The following is an 18,000-nucleotide window of genomic DNA, read 5'->3' on the forward strand; positions in this document are numbered from 1 at the left end:
GATACACTGCCGATTTTGCAGGTTTTCCTACTTACAAAGCATGTAGAGGTCTGTAATTTTTATCATAGGTACACTTCAACTGTGAGAGACGGAATCTAAAACAAAAATCCAGAAAATCACATTGTATGATTTTTAAATAATTAATTTGCATTTTATTGCATGACATAAGTATTTGATCACCTACCAACCAGTAAGAATTCCGGCTCTCACAGACCTGTTAGTTTTTCTTTAAGAAGCCCTCCTGTTCTCCACTCATTACCTGTATTAACTGCACCTGTTTGAACTCGTTACCTGTATAAAAGACACCTGTCCACACACAATCAAACAGATTCCAACCTCTCCACAATGGCCAAGACCAGAGAGCTGTGTAAGGACATCAGGGATAAAATTGTAGACCTGCACAAGGCTGGGATGGGCTACAGGACAATAGGCAAGCAGCTTGGTGAGAAGGAAACAACTGTTGGCGCAATTATTAGAAAATGGAAGAAGTTCAAGATGACGGTCAATCACCCTCGGTCTGGGGCTCCATGCAAGATTTCACCTCGTGGGGCATCAATGATCATGAGGAAGGTGAGGGATCAGCCCAGAACTACACGGCAGGACCTGGTCAATGACCTGAAGAGAGCTGGGACCACAGTCTCAAAGAAAACCATTAGTAACACACTACGCCGTCATGGATTAAAATCCTGCAGCGCACGCAAGGTCCCCCTGATTAAGCCAGTGCATGTCCAGGCCTGTCTGAAGTTTGCCAATGACCATCTGGATGATCCAGAGGAGGAATGGGAGAAGGTCATGTGGTCTGATGAGACAAAAATAGAGCTTTTTGGTCTAACTCCACTCGCCGTGTTTGGAGGAAGAAGTATGAGTACAACCCCAAGAACACCATCCCAACCGTGAAGCATGGAGGTGGAAACATCATTCTTTGGGGATGCTTTTCTGCAAAGGGGACAGGACGACTGCACCGTATTGAGGGGAGGATGGATGGGGCCATGTATCGCGAGATCTTGGCCAACAACCTCCTTCCCTCAGTAAGAGCATTGAAGATGGGTCGTGGCTGGGTCTTCCAGCATGACAACGACACAAAGCACACAGCCATGGCAACTAAGGAGTGGCTCCGTAAGAAGCATCTCAAGGTCCTGGAGTGGCCTAGCCAGTCTCCAGACCTGAACCCAATAGAAAATCTTTGGAGGGAGCTGAAAGTCTGTATTGCCCAGCGACAGCCCCGAAACCTGAAGGATCTGGAGAAGATCTGTAGGGAGGAGTGGGCCAAAATCCCTGCTGCAGTGTGTGCAAACCTAGTCAAGAACTACAGGAAACGTATGATCTCTGTAATTGCAAACAAAGGTTTCTGTACCAAATATTAAGTTCTGCTTTTCTGATGTATCAAATACTTATGTCATGCAATAAAATGCAAATTAATTACTTAAAAATCATACAATGTGATTTTCTGGATTTTTGTTTTAGATTCCGTCTCTCATAGTTGAAGTGTACCTATGATAAAAATTACAGACCTCTACATGCTTTGTAAGTAGGAAAACCTGCAAAATCGGCAGTGTATCAAATACTTGTTCTCCCCACTATATATATATAATATGACATTTGTAATGTCTTTATTGTTTTGAAACTTCTGTATGTGTAATGTTTACTGTTAATTTTTATTGTTTATTTCACTTTTGTATATTATCTACCTCACTTGCTTTGGCAATGTTAACACATGTTTCCCATGCCAATAAAGCCCCTTGAATTGAATTGAATTGAGAGAGAGAGACAGCGAGTGAGAGAGACAGCGAGTGAGAGAGACAGCGAGTGAGAGAGACAGCGAGTGAGAGAGACAGCGAGTGAGAGAGAGACACAGCTAGAGAGAGAGACACAGCTAGAGAGAGAGAGACAGCTAGAGAGAGAGAGAGAGAGAGACAGCGAGAGAGAGAGACAGCTAGAGAGAGAGACACAGCTAGAGAGAGAGAGAGAGACAGCTAGAGAGTGAGCGACAGCTAGAGAGTGAGAGACAGCAAGAGAGAGAGAGACAGCTAGAGAGTGAGAGACAGCAAGAGAGAGAGAGACAGCTAGAGAGTGAGAGACAGCAAGAGAGAGAGAGACAGCTAGAGAGAGAGAGACAGCTAGAGAGTGAGAGACAGCAAGAGAGAGAGACAGCTAGAGCAAGAGAGAGATATAGATATATAGAGAGAGATCTGTCTACACTGTGTCCTAGGTCAGGATCCAATTATGAGCCACAAAGCCAACATGTCAGTCATATGGTGTTGGCATCCAGGCACAGAAGCATCATGGTATCAGTACTAAGCAGGGCGGCAGAGGATCCATCCAATCGAATCAGTATGTTTATGGTGTTCGCCATCAGGGTCGTATTCACTAGATACCAAACAGAAAAAAATGGACCGAAAAGGGGAGGGACTACCCAAACTTGTCAAATGAGAAACACTGTTTATTGGTTGTAAAACTTTTTTCGAGGGTTTTGTACGGTGTGCACTAGTGAATATAACCCAGGAGTGTGAGTTCCAGAATATGATCCTGAGTAGTGAGTTCAAGAATAAATTAATATGATCCAGGGGAGTGAGTTCTAGAATAAATTAATATGATCCAGGGGAGTGAGTTCTAGAATAAATGAATATGATCCAGGGGAGTGTTCTAGAATAAATGTATATTAACATGATGCAAGGGGAGTGAGTTCTAGAATAAATTAATACGATCCAGGGGAGTGAGTTCTAGAATAAATTAATATGATCCAGGGGAGTGAGTTCTAGAATAAATTAGCATTAATATGATCCAGGGGAGTGAGTTCTAGAATAAATTAATATGATCCAGGGGAGTGAGTTCTAGAATAAATTAGCATTAATATGACCCAGGGGAGTGAGTTCTAGAATAAATTAGCATTAATATGATCCAGGGGAGTGTTCTAGAATAAATTAGCATTAATATGATCCAGGGGAGTGTTCTAGAATAAATTAGCATTAATATGATCCAGGGGAGTGCGTTCTAGAATAAATTAGCATTAATATGATCCAGGGGAGTGTTCTAGAATAAATTAGCATTAATATGATCCAGGGGAGTGAGTACAGAAAGGTGGAAAATCATGTAAAGCATATTGCTCCACATGAAAGTTATTTTCAAGTTACTTTTGTACTGTATCAAAACCACAAGTCAACAATGAAATCACAAACACTATACCTGCTTGATGCCTACTCATGAATGTAAGCTTCCTTGGATAAAATAATCTGCTAAACGGCATATATTATTATAATATAGCTAACATCGATCCTCCAAGTGCACTGACCTCAAGTCAATTAACTACTTGCTAGGCTATGTTTACAGCACCCTCTCTATCTTACAGAATGATATCCACCCTCTTCATCAGACCAGTAGACTGGAACCCTCTACTTACAGAATGATATCCACCCTCTGCATCAGAGCAGTAGACTGGAATCCTCTCTATCTTACAGAATGATATCCATCCTCTTCATCAGACCAGTAGACTGGAATCCTCTCTACCTTACAGAATGATATCCACCCTCTTGATCAGACCAGTAGACTGGAATCCTCTCTATCTTACAGAATGATATCCACCCTCTTCATCAGACCAGTAGACTGGAATCCTCTCTACCTTACAGAATGATATCCACCCTCTTCATCAGACCAGTAGACTAGAACCCTCTCTACCTTACAGAATGATATCCACCCTCTTCATCAGACCAGTAGACTGGAATCCTCTCTATCTTACAGAATGATATCCACCCTCTTCATCAGACCAGTAGACTGGAACCCTCTCTACTTAACAGAATGATATCCACCCTCTTCATCAGACCAGTAGACTGGAATCCTCTCTACCTTACAGAATGATATCCACCCTCTTCATCAGACCAGTAGACTAGAACCCTCTCTACCTTACAGAATGATATCCACCCTCTTCATCAGACCAGTAGACTAGAACCCTCTCTACCTTACAGAATGATATCCACCCTCTTCATCAGACCAGTAGACTAGAACCCTCTCTATCTTACAGAATGATATCCACCCTCTTCATCAGACCAGTAGACTGGAATCCTCTCTATCTTACAGAATGAAATCCACCCTCTTCATCAGACCAGTAGACTGGAACCCTCTCTACCTTACAGAATGATATCCACCCTCTTCATCAGACCAGTAGACTGGAACCCTCTCTACCTTACAGAATGATATCCACCCTCTTCATCAGACCAGTAGACTGGAACCCTCTCTATCTTACAGAATGATATCTACCCTCTTCATCAGACCAGTAGACTGGAACCCTCTCTACCTTACAGAATGATATCCACCCTCTTCATCAGACCAGTAGACTGGAACCCTCTCTACCTTACAGAATGATATCCACCCTCTTCATCAGACCAGTAGACTGGAACCCTCTCTATCTTACAGAACGATATCCACCCTCTTCATCAGACCAGTAGACTGGAACCCTCTCTATCTTACAGAATGATATCCACCCTCTTCATCAGACCAGTAGACTGGAATCCTCTCTATCTTACAGAATGATATCCACCCTCTTCATCAGACCAGTAGACTGGAACCCTCTCTACCTTACAGAATGATATCCACCCTCTTCATCAGACCAGTAGACTGGAATCCTCTCTACCTTACAGAATGATATCCACCCTCTTCATCAGACCAGTAGACTGGAACCCTCTCTATCTTACAGAATGATATCTACCCTCTTCATCAGACCAGTAGACTGGAACCCTCTCTACCTTACAGAATGATATCCACCCTCTTCATCAGACCAGTAGACTGGAACCCTCTCTACCTTACAGAATGATATCCACCCTCTTCATCAGACCAGTAGACTGGAACCCTCTCTATCTTACAGAACGATATCCACCCTCTTCATCAGACCAGTAGACTGGAACCCTCTATCTTACAGAATGATATCCACCCTCTTCATCAGACCAGTAGACTGGAACCCTCTCTACCTTACAGAATGATATCCACCCTCTTCATCAGACCAGTAGCCTGGAACCCTCTCTATCTTACAGAATGATATCCACCCTCTTCATCAGACCAGTAGACTGGAACCCTCTCTACCTTACAGAATGATATCCACCCTCTTCATCAGACCAGTAGACTGGAACCCTCTCTATCTTACAGAATGATATCCACCCTCTTCATCAGACCAGTAGACTGGAAAGTTTCAAGTTCCTCGGCGTACACATCACTGACAATCTGAAATGGTCCACCCACACAGACAGTGTGGTGAAGACAGCGAAACAGCACCTCTTTCACCTCAGAAGGCTGAAGAAATGCATCTTGGCCCCTAAGACCCTCACAAACGTTTACAGATGCACCGTTGAGAGCATCCTGTCGGGCTGTATCACCGCCTGGTACGGCAACTGCACCGTCCGCAACCGCAAGGCTCTCCAGAGGGCGGTACGTGCTCATCCCCCTCCTGTACTCCATGTTCACCCATGACTGTGTGGCGACGCACGCCTCCAACTCAATCCTCCAGTGTGCAGACGACACAACAGCAGTAGGCCTGATTACTAACAATGACAAGACCGACTACAGGTAGGAGGTGAGGACCCTGGCAGACTGGTGCCTGGAAAATAACGTCTCCGTCAACAACACGAAGGAACTGAACGTGGACTTCAGGAAACAGCAGAGGGAGCACGCCCACATCCACATCCACGGGGACACAGTGAGGGTACAAACATTTAGCCGTTTGCTAGGCATGTTTTTTGGTTGAAATTGCAGTTTGTATTTAGTTTAAGAATTTAGAAGTGAGCTTGCAACTTTTGACAGATTGGTTTCATCTAAAAAAATAAAAAAATAAACGGTTGTTCTGTGGACAGAGAAAAGTGATGAGTTCCAATATTTGCATAATCGTTGTGATTGGAGGATAGCTGTGAGGGTGATCGAATCAGGATCAAATCCTCTGTTCTCCTCGAGTTAATGATAGAATGTTGATATTGATGATGGCAGAAAGGCCAGTCTCTTTGGCACATGACATGGAGTACAGGGAGTGGAGACTGGTACCCAGGCCATATCAAGACTGGTACCCGGGCCAAATCAAGACTGGTACCCAGGCTATATCAAGACTGGTACCCAGGCTATATCAAGACTGGTACCCAGGCTATATCAAGACTGGTACCCAGGCTATATCAAGACTGGTACCCGGGCCATATCAAGACTGGTACCCGGGCTACTTCAAGACTAGTACCCGGGCTATATCAAGACTGGTACCCGGGCCATATCAAGACTGGTACCCGGGCCGTATGAAGACTGGTACCCGGGCTATATCAAGACTGGTACCCGGGCTACTTCAAGACTGGTACCCGGGCCATATCAAGACTGGTACCCGGGCCATATCAAGACTGGTACCCGGGCTACTTCAAGACTAGTACCCGGGCCATATCAAGACTGGTACCCGGGCCGTATGAAGACTGGTACCCGGGCTATATCAAGACTGGTACCCGGGCTACTTCAAGACTGGTACCCAGGCTACTTCAAGACTAGTACCCGGGCTATATCAAGACTGGTACCCGGGCCATATCAAGACTGGTACCCGGGCTATATCAAGACTGGTACCCGGGCTATATCAAGACTGGTACCCGGGCTACTTCAAGACTGGTACCCGGGCTACTTCAAGACTAGTACCCGGGCTATATCAAGACTGGTACCCGGGCCATATCAAGACTGGTACCCGGGCCGTATGAAGACTGGTACCCGGGCTATATCAAGACTGGTACCCGGGCTACTTCAAGACTGGTACCCGGGCTATATCAAGACTGGTACCCAGGCTACTTCAAGACTGGTACCCAGGCCATATCAAGACTGGTACCCGGGCCATTTCAAGACTGGTACCCGGGCTACTTCAAGACTGGTACCCGGGCCATATCAAGACTGGTACCCAGGCCACATCAAGACTGGTACCCAGGCCGTATCAAGACTGGTACCCAGGCCACATCAAGACTGGTACCCAGGCCACATCAAGACTGGTACCCGGGCCACATCAAGACTGGTACCCGGGCCATATCAAGACTGGTACCCAGGCCACATCAAGACTGGTACCCAGGCCACATCAAGACTGGTACCCAGGCCACATCAAGACTGGTACCCAGGCCATATCAAGACTAGTACCCAGGCTATATCAAGACTAGTACCCACGCTATATCAAGACTGGTACCCAGGCCGTATGAAGACTGGTACCCGGGCTGTATCAAGACTGGTACCCAGGCCATATCAAGACTGGTACCCAGGCCATATCAAGACTGGTACCCAGGCCACATCAAGACTGGTACCCAGGCCATATCAAGACTAGTACCCAGGCCATATCAAGACTAGTACCCAGGCTATATCAAGACTAGTACCCACGCCATATCAAGAATGGTACCCAGGCTATATCAAGACTGGTACCCGGGCTATATCAAGACTGGTACCCGGGCTATATCAAGACTGGTACCCGGGCTATATCAAGACTGGTACCCGGGCTATATCAAGACTGGTACCCGGGCTATATCAAGACTGGTACCCGGGCCATATCAAGACTGGTACCCGGGCCATATCAAGACTGGTACCCGGGCCATATCAAGACTGGTACCCAGGCCATATCAAGACTGGTACCCGGGCTATATCAAGACTGGTACCCGGGCCATATCAAGACTGGTACCCGGGCCATATCAAGACTGGTACCCGGGCCATATCAAGACTGGTACCCGGGCCATATCAAGACTGGTACCCAGGCTATATCAAGACTGGTACCCATGCTATATCAAGACTGGTACCCATGCTATATCAAGACTGGTACCCAGGCTATATCAAGAGTAGAACCCAGGCTATATCAAGATCCCTGTTATAGTTTATTTTTATTTTATAGTGCTCCTTGCGTGCACATTCGGTAATACCATATACCCCAGTATGGTACAGAAATTGTATAATGGTGTGAACATCTGGCGGCAGGTAGCCTAGTGGTTAGAGCGTTGGGCCAGTAACCAGCAGGTAGCCTAGTGGTTAGAGCGTTGGGCCAGTAACCAGCAGGTAGCCTAGTGGTTAGAGCGTTGGGCCAGTAACCAGCAGGTAGCCTAGTGGTTAGAGCGTTGGGCCAGTAACCAGCAGGTAGCCTAGTGGTTAGAGCGTTGGGCCAGTAACCAGCAGGTAGCCTAGTGGTTAGAGCGTTGGGCCAGTAACCAGCAGGTAGCCTAGTGGTTAGAGCGTTGGGCCAGTAACCAGCAGGTAGCCTAGTGGTTAGAGCGTTGGGCCAGTAACCAGCAGGTAGCCTAGTGGTTAGAGCGTTGGGCCAGTAACCAGCAGGTAGCCTAGTGGTTAGAGCGTTGGGCCAGTAACCAGCAGGTAGCCTAGTGGTTAGAGCGTTGGGCCAGTAACCAGCAGGTAGCCTAGTGGTTAGAGCGTTGGGCCAGTAACCAGCAGGGAGCCTAGTGGTTAGAGCGTTGGGCCAGTAACCAGCAGGTAGCCTAGTGGTTAGAGGGGGGCGGCAGGTAGCCTAGTGGTTAGAGCGTTGGGCCAGTAACCAGCAGGTAGCCTAGTGGTTAGAGGGGGGCGGCAGGTAGCCTAGTGGTTAGAGGGGGGCGGCAGGTAGCCTAGTGGTTAGAGGGGGGCGGCAGGTAGCCTAGTGGTTAGAGGGGGGCGGCAGGTAGCCTAGTGGTTAGAGGGGGGCGGCAGGTAGCCTAGTGGTTAGAGGGGGGCGGCAGGTAGCCTAGTGGTTAGAGTGTTGGGCCAGTAACCAGCAGGTAGCCTAGTGGTTAGAGTGTTGGGCCAGTAACCAGCAGGTAGCCTAGTGGTTAGAGTGTTGGGCCAGTAACCAGCAGGTAGCCTAGTGGTTAGAGTGTTGGGCCAGTAACCGAAAGGTTAACATCTGTCGTTCTTCCCCTGAACAAGGCAGTTAACCCACTGTTTCTAGGCCCTCATTGTAAATAAGATTTTGTTCTTAACTGACTTGCCTAGTTAAATAAAGGCTAAATAAAATAACATATCACCAAACCCTAACATCCACTCTCTTCAATCAGTTGACCTGTTACTAAGTAACATACCCACTCAGCCAAATGGCCTGTTACTAAGCAACATACCAACTCAGCCAAATGACCTGTTACTAAGTAACATACCAACTCAGACAAATGACCTGTTACTAAGCAACATACCAACTCAGCCAAATGACCTGTTACTAAGTAACATACCAACTCAGACAAATGACCTGTTACTAAGCAACATACCAACTCAGCCAAATGACCTGTTACTAAGCAACATACCAACTCAGCCAAATGACCTGTTACTAAGCAACACACCAACTCAGCCAAATGACCTGTTACTAAGCAACATACCAACTCAGCCAAATGACCTGTTACTAAGTAACATACCAACTCAGACAAATGACCTGTTACTAAGCAACATACCAACTCAGCCAAATGACCTGTTACTAAGCAACATACCAACTCAGCCAAATGACCTGTTACTAAGCAACACACCAACTCAGCCAAATGACCTGTTACTAAGCAACATACCAACTCAGCCAAATGACCTGTTACTAAGCAACATACCAACTCAGACAAATGACCTGTTACTAAGTAACATACCAACTCAGCCAAATGACCTGTTACTAAGCAACATACCCACTCAGCCAAATGACCTGTTACTAAGCAACATACCAACTCAGCCAAATGACCTGTTACTAAGCAACATACCCACTCAGCGAAATGACCTGTTACTAAGCAACATACCCACTCAGCCAAATGACCTGTTACTAAGCAACACACCCACTCAGCCAAATGACCTGTTACTAAGCAACATACCCACTCAGCGAAATGACCTGTTACTAAGCAACATACCCACTCAGCCAGCCTACTGACAAAGTATGAATGGATCTTGTGTCATTGAGTGTCCTAGCTAACTGATTCAACAGAAATATACATGACTATTTATCAATGAGGAAGCGCTAGGTTAGCTAGCTAGCTACTTACCTGAGGTGAATCGAAAGGATACCGACTACTGAATTTGAAAAGCAGCTGAAATTTCTCTCCTTCGTAGAGCGTGCCCGTGGCTCCTTCCATATCTACAATCCATCTGGAAGAAAAAGACAGAAGATGCCATATTAAAATATAGACACACACACAGTACCAGTCAAAAGGTTTAGACACACCTGGATGGGACTACCAGCTCTCTGTAACCTAGAGGGCAACCAGCAGGTCCGTCTCCTCTATACCATGTTGAGAGAATGTCAACAGTGTGCTAAGTTGTCATCAAGGCAAAGGGTGGTTACTTGGAAGAACTTCAAATATAAAATATATTTTGATTTGTTTAACACTTTTTTAGTTAATCATCCCACAAACACCCCATTTAAGCCCCCTCAGATCAGACCTATGCCCTTTCCTGCCCACCCCATGCCTCCCACTCCCGGAAAGAGGGCCTCAACATGAAAGTCATACACATACGCCCAGGCCGTGAGCAGACAAACAGGCCCAACCCCCACTCTTACACTAGCCCAAGGCAATGACATGTACCAGATGCTCAGCAGGCTCTGCTCACACTTACTGGTCTGAGGCCAAACCACAAGACTGACAACATTGGACACTTTATGGAACCCAAAGCCTTCACTATCTCATCCTGGAATATCCAAGGTCTGAGGTCATCTGCCTTTGGCCTAAAGAGCAGGAACCTAGACTTCACCAAATAAATCAGAAATACAGACATTGTCATCCTACAAGAAATATGGTAAAAAGGAGACAGACCCACTGGTTTCCCTCTAGGTTACAGAGATCTGGTAGTCCCATCCACCATACTACCAGGTGGGTGGTTGAGAGGAGACGGACCCACTGGTTGCCCTCTAGGTTACAGAGATCTGGTAGTCCCATCCACCACACTACCAGGTGGGTGGTATAGAGGAGACAGACCCACTAGTTGCACTCTAGGTTACAGAGAGCTGGTAGTCCCATCCACCACACTACCAGGTGGGTGGTATAGAGGAGACGGACCCACTGGTTGTCCTCTAGGTTACAGAGAGCTGGTAGTCCCATCCACCACACTACCAGGTGGGTGGTATAGAGGAGATGGACCCACTGGTTGTCCTCTAGGTTACAGAGAGCTGGTAGTCCCATCCACCACACTACCAGGTGGGTGGTATGGAGGAGACGGACCCACTGGTTGTCCTCTAGGTTACAGAGAGCTGGTAGTCCCATCCACCACACTACCAGGTGGGTGGTATGGAGGAGACGGACCCACTGGTTGTCCTCTAGGTTACAGAGAGCTGGTAGTCCCATCCACTAAACTAATAGGTGCGAAACAGGGAAGAGACTCAGAGGGTATGCTAATTTGGTATAGAGCAGACCTAACCCCTAACCCACTCTATTAAATGAACCACAACAGGAACATTTTACATCTGGCTAGAAATGAATAAGGAAATTACCTCAACAGAGAAAAATTTCCTCATGTTTTCTCCCTATATGCCGCCACTAGTATACTCATACTTTAATGAAGACAGCTTCTCTAACCTAGAGGGGGAAATCAATCATTTCCAGGCCCAGGGACATGTATTAGTCTGTGGTGACATAAATGCCAGAACTGGACAAGAACCTGACACCCTCAGCACACAGGGGGACAAACACCTGCCTGGAGGTGACAGCATTCCCTCCCCCATATGCCACCTTAGGCACAAATCTAACATAACCAACAAAAACGGGTCACAACTCCTGCAGCTCTGTTGTATGCTGGGTATGTATATAGTCAATGGTAGGCCTAGAGGGGACTCCTACGGTAGGTGCACCTATAGCTCATCTCTTGGCAGTAGTACTGTAGACTACTTTATCACTGACCTCAACCCAGAGTCTCTCAGAGCGTTGACAGTCAGCCCACTAAGACCCTTATCAGATCACAGCAAAATCACACTCTACTTGAACAGAGAAATACTCAATCATGAGGCATGAAAGACAAAGGAACTGAATAAAATTAAGAAATGCTATAGATGGAAGGAATGTAGTGTGGAAACCTACCAAGAAATAATTAGGCAACAGCACATTCAATCCCTTTTAGACAACTTCCTGGACAAAACATTCCACTGTAATAGTGAACGTGTGAACTTGGCAGTATAACATCTAAACAGTATATTTGACCCCTCAGCTTCCCTATAAAATCTGAAAATGTCAAACATTAAGACAGAAGAAAATGAACAACAATCACAAATGTTTTGACGAAGAATGCAAAAACCTAAGACAGAAATTGAGAAACCTATCCAACCAAAAACGTAGAGACCCGGAAAACCTGAGTCTATACGCCTTCACTATGGTGAATCACTAAAACAACACAGAAATACACTACGGAAAAAGAAGGAACAGCACGTCAGAAATCAGCTCAATGTAATTGAAGAATCCAGAAACTCTAACCACTTCTGGGAAAATTTAAACACACTAATCAAATAACACGAAGAGTTGTTTATCCAAAATGGAGACGTGTGGATAAACCACTTCTACAATATTTTTGGCTCTATAACAAAGAACAAACAAAAACATATACATGATCAAATAAAAAAATCTTAGAATCAACTATTATAGAATACCAGAACCCACTGGATTCTCCAATTACCTTGATTGAACTACAGGACAAAATAAAAACCCTCCAACCCAAAAAGGCCTGTGGTGATGACGGAATCCTCAATGAAATGATAAAATATACAGACCACAAATTCCAATTCTCTATACTTAAACTCTTTAACATCATTCGTAGCTCTGGCATCTTCCCCAAAATTTGGAACCAAGGACTGATCACCCCAATCCACAAAAGTGGAGACAAATTTGACCCCAATAACTACCGTGGAATATGCGTCAACAGTAACCTTGGGAAAATCCTCTGCATTATCATTACCAGCAGACTCGTACATTTCCTCAATGAAAACAATGTACTGAGCAAATGTAAAATTTTCTTTTTACCAAATTATCGTACGACAGACCACATATTCACCCTGCACACTCTAACTGACCAACAAACAAAACAAAAGACAAAGTCTTCTCATGTTCATTAAAAATAAAATAAAAAAGCTTTAGACTCATTTGGCATGAGGGTCCGCTATACAAATTGATGGAAAGTGGTTGGGGAAAAAAACATTTGACATTATAAAAATCCACGTACACAAAAAGCAACAAAAAAACACACACTTCTTCACACAGTGCCGTGGGGTGAGACAGGGACGCAGTGTAAGAGCAAACCTCTTCAAAGTGAGGTACAGTACCAGTCAAAAGTTTAAACACCTACTCATTCAAGGGTTTTTCTTTATTTTTACTATTTTCTACATTGTAGAGTAATAGTGAAGACATCAAAACTATGAAATAACACATATGGAATCATGGTGCAACCAATAAAGTGTTAAGCTAATCAAAATATATTTTTTATTTGAGATTCTTCAAAGTAGCCACCCTTTGCCTTGATGACAGCTTTGCACAAACCCTTGAATGAGTATGTGCGTCCAAACTTTTGACTGCTACTGTATATGAACGAATTGGCGAGGGCGCTAGAACAGTCTCACCCTACTAGAATATGAAGTCAAATGTCTACTGTTTGCTGATGATCTGGTACTTCTGTCCCCAACCAAGGAGGTCCTACAGCAGCACCTAGATCTTCTGCACAGATTCTGTCAGACCTGGGCCCTGAAAGACCTGGGCCCTGACAGACCTGGGCTCTGAGAGTAAATCTCAGTAAGACAAAAATAATGGTGTTCCAAAAAAGGTCCAGTTGCCAGGACAACAAATACAAATTCCATCTAGACACTGTTGCCCGAGAACACAAAAAACTTTACCTACCTCGGCCTAAACATCAGCGCCACTGGTAAATTCCACAAAGCTGTAACGATCTGAGAGACAAGGCAAGAAGGGCCTTCTATGCTTTCAAAAGGAATATCAAATTTGACATACCAATTAGGATCTGGCTAAAAATACTTGAATCAGTTATAGAACCCATTGCCCTTCATGGTTGTGAGGTCTGGGGTCCGCTCACCAACCAAGAACTCACAAAAATGGGACAAATACCAAATTGAGACTCTGCATGCAGAATTCTGCTAAAATATCCTCTATGTACAACATAAACTACCAAATAACGCATGCAGAGCAGAATTAGGCCGATACCCGATAATGATCAAAATCCAGAAAATAGCCGTTAAACTCTTCAACCACCTAAAAGGAAGCGATTCCCAACCCTTCCATAACTAACTAACTCCAGATGAACCTGGAGAAGAGTCCCCTAAGCAAGCTGGTCCTGGGGCTCTGTTCACAAACAGACCCCACAGAGCCCCAGGACAGCAACAATATTAGACCCAACCAAATCATGAGAAAACAAAAAAAGTATTACTTGACACATAGGAAAGAATTATCAAAATAACAGAGCAAACTAGAATGCTATTTGGCCCTAAACAGAGAGTACACAGTGGCAGAATACCTGATCACTGTGACTGACCCAAACTTGAGGAAAGCTTTGACTATGTACAGACTCAGTGAGCATAGCCTTGCTATTGAGAAAGGCCGCCGTAGGCAGACATGGCTCTCAGGAGAAGACAGGCTATCTGCACACAGCCCACAAAATGAGGTGGAAACTGAGCTGCACTTCCTAACCTCCTGCCAAATGTATGACCATATTAGAGACACATATTTCCCTCAGATTACACAGATCCACAAAACATTAGAAAACAAATTTAATTTTGATAAACTCCCATATCTATTGAGTGAAATACCACATGATTTGTGACCTGTTGCCACAACAAACACCATTGTATTTTTATTTTCCCTTTTGTACTTTAACTATTTGCACATAATATGACATTTGAAATGTATTTATTCTTTTGGAACTTTTGTGAGTAAGTTTTACTGTTACTTTTTATTGTTCTTTTCACTTTTGTTTATTATCTACTTCACTTGCTTTGGCAATGTTAACATATGTTTCCCATGCCAATACAGCCCCTTGAATTGAAATGGGGGGAAAGAGAGACAGACAGAGAGAGACAGACAGACAGACAGACAGACAGACAGACAGACAGACAGACAGACAGACAGACAGACAGAAAGAGAGACAGACAGAAAGAGAGACAGAGAGACAGACAGAGACAAACAGACAGACAGAAAGACAAAGAGACAGAGAGACAGACAAACAAACAGACAGAGAAAGAGAGACAGACAAACAGGCAGAGACAGACAGAGACAAACAGACAGAGACAAACAGACAGAGAGACAGAGAGACAAACAGATTAACTAAAAGCAAATAAATATTCAAAGAGAAGAAATAGACAGAGATATTCGTTTGAGTGTCTGTCTGTCTGTCTGCACAAAAGCCCCAGCGCACAAAACAAGGTCCATAATGAAATGGTTTGAAAAGATTGGTGTGGAAGAACTTGCCATTGGGATGAATTTTCTTTTTTTCTCACCTTTATTTAACCACCAATTGGAACGGTGACTGTGAGCCAGGCCTAAATCGCCCAATGTCCCGACCTCACTAATGCTCTTGTGGCTGAATGGAAAGAAGTCCCCGCACCAATGTTCCAACAGCTAGTGGAAAGCCTTCCCAGAAGAGGGGAGCAGCAAATGGGGGGGACCGACTCCATATTAATACCCATGATTTTGGAATCACAGACGTTCGATGAACAGGTGTCCACATACTTTTAGTCATGTAGTATAAGTTTACATTACAAGTGAAATAAACAAAAACAAAAAAAAGTTAGATTTTTTTTTTTACATAACAAAATGTACAGTAAACACGGCACTCAAAAGTTTCAAAAGGATAAAGACATTTCAAATGTTATATTATCAGCTATTATCATAGCTTTGTGTTCACAGGAAGTTTGTTATTCGCTATGGTAACGCTACATCAATAACATGGAAGCAATATGGCGGCTATAGAAAGGGGATGCACCGCTGCTGGACTAGTGCTGCACGGTATACCGAAACAGCAGTACTTTTTCTATACTAGAACATGAAACCCGTCTCTGTACTAGAATTCTTGTTACTTTCAGTCTGTCAAATGTGTCTCACATCATACATGGATTAAGAGGATCACGTCTGTCAGGTAATTTGTCTGAATTTCAGTAGTAAATTAGCCAGGCTACTTGAGCATGCAGCTGACACAGCCAGACAAATCTGAGAAGCAAGCGAGAGAGAAAATGTAGACAGCAAGGCTTCTAATGAAAACATACCTCCGTCTTGTTGACAAAAATTGGGAATACTTTGCTTACAGAGCAGATGAGGCCCAAACCACCAAAACAACTAAGCAAAAGGTGCTACAAAGCAGTGCAGTGTGAGGGAGGTTTAGTTCCAAAAGATATGAAAAAAACATTATACGACTAGAAACTAAATTTGAATAATTTTTGAGTGGGGCAGGATGAACTAGTTTAATAGGGATGAACTACTTTAATACAGGTGGGAAGGATAAACTACTTTAATACAGGGGAAGGATAAACTAGTTTAATACAGGGGGAAGGATAAACTAGTTTAATACAGGGGGAAGGATAAACTAGTTTAATACGGGGGAAGGATAAACTAGTTTAATACAGGGGGAGGGATAAAACTAGTTTAATTCAGGGGGGAAGGATAAACTACTTTAATACAGGGGGAGGGATAAACTAGTTTAATACAGGGGGAGGGATAAAACTAGTTTAATTCAGGGGGGAAGGATAAACTACTTTAATACAGGGGGAGGGATAAACTAGTTTAATTCAGGGGGGAAGGATAAACTACTTTAATACAGGGGGAGGGATAAAACTAGTTTAATTCAGGGGGGAAGGATAAACTACTTTAATACAGGGGGAGGGATAAAACTAGTTTAATTCAGGGGGGAAGGATAAACTAGTTTAATACAGGTGGGAAGGATAAACTACTTTAATACAGGGGAAGGATAAACTACTTTAATACGGGGGAAGGATAAACTACTTTAATACAGGGGAAGGATAAACTACTTTAATACGGGGGGTAGGATAAACTACTTTAATACGGGGGAAGGATAAACTACTTTAATACAGGGGGAAGGATAAACTACTTTAATACAGGGGGAGGGATAAAACTAGTTTAATTCAGGGGGGAAGGATAAACTAGTTTAATACAGGTGGGAAGGATAAACTACTTTAATACAGGGGAAGGATAAACTACTTTAATACGGGGGAAGGATAAACTACTTTAATACGGGGGTAGGATAAACTACTTTAATACGGGGGGTAGGATAAACTACTTTAATACGGGGGAAGGATAAACTACTTTAATACAGGGGGAAGGATAAACTACTTTAATACAGGGGAAGGATAAACTACTTTAATACGGGGGAAGGATAAACTACTTTAATACGGGGGTAGGATAAACTACTTTAATACGGGGGGTAGGATAAACTACTTTAATACGGGGGGTAGGATAAACTACTTTAATACGGGGGGAAGGATAAACTACTTTAATACAGGGGTAGGAAATACTACTTTAATACAGGGGTAGGATAACTACTTTAATACAGGGGGGAAGGATAAACTACTTTAATACGACGGGCAGGATAAACTACTTTAATACAGGGAGTAGGGTTGAACTACTTTAATACGGGGGGTGGTTTAAACTACTTTAATACGGGGGTGGTTTAAACTAATTTAATACAGGGGGTAGGATAAACAAGTTTAATACGGGTTAGGATAAACTAGTTTAATACGGGGGTAGGATAAACTAGTTTAATACGGGGGAAGGATAAACTAGTTTAATACGGGGGAAGGATAAACTAGTTTAATACAGGGGGGAAGGATAAACTAGTTTAATACGGGGGAAGGATAAACTAGTTTAATACTGGGGGAAGGATAAACTAGTTTAATACTGGGGGAAGGATAAACTAGTTTAATACAGGGGGAAGGATAAACTAGTTTAATACAGGGGGAGGGATAAAACTAGTTTAATACAGGGGGGAAGGATAAACTAGTTTAATACAGGGGGGAAGGATAAACTAGTTTAATAGAGGGGGGAGGGATAAACTAGTTTAATTCAGGGGGGAAGGATAAACTAGTTTAATACAGGTGGA

The 18,000-nt window shown here is 44.0% G+C and overlaps 2 protein-coding genes across 5 annotated transcripts in view; one reads left to right on the top strand and one right to left on the bottom strand.

Annotated features, from left to right (window-relative positions):
* The window catches only part of sgk3 (serum/glucocorticoid regulated kinase family member 3), a 1,016,194-nt gene that overhangs the window by 510,216 nt on the left and 487,978 nt on the right, over positions 1–18,000 (top strand). The window lies entirely within an intron of this gene.
* LOC139531679 (probable ubiquitin-conjugating enzyme E2 W-B) overlaps positions 1–18,000 on the bottom strand; it is a 49,111-nt gene that overhangs the window by 13,558 nt on the left and 17,553 nt on the right. For all 3 annotated transcript variants that reach the window (XM_071328349.1, XM_071328350.1, XM_071328351.1), the window contains exon 3: positions 9,954–10,056. In XM_071328349.1, coding sequence (XP_071184450.1) covers positions 9,954–10,056 — 103 coding nt within the window. The remainder of the gene's footprint in view (positions 1–9,953; positions 10,057–18,000) is intronic.

Source organism: Salvelinus alpinus, chromosome 10 (genome assembly GCF_045679555.1).
Source record: "Salvelinus alpinus chromosome 10, SLU_Salpinus.1, whole genome shotgun sequence".
In the NCBI taxonomy this organism is placed as follows: Eukaryota; Metazoa; Chordata; class Actinopteri; order Salmoniformes; family Salmonidae; genus Salvelinus; species Salvelinus alpinus.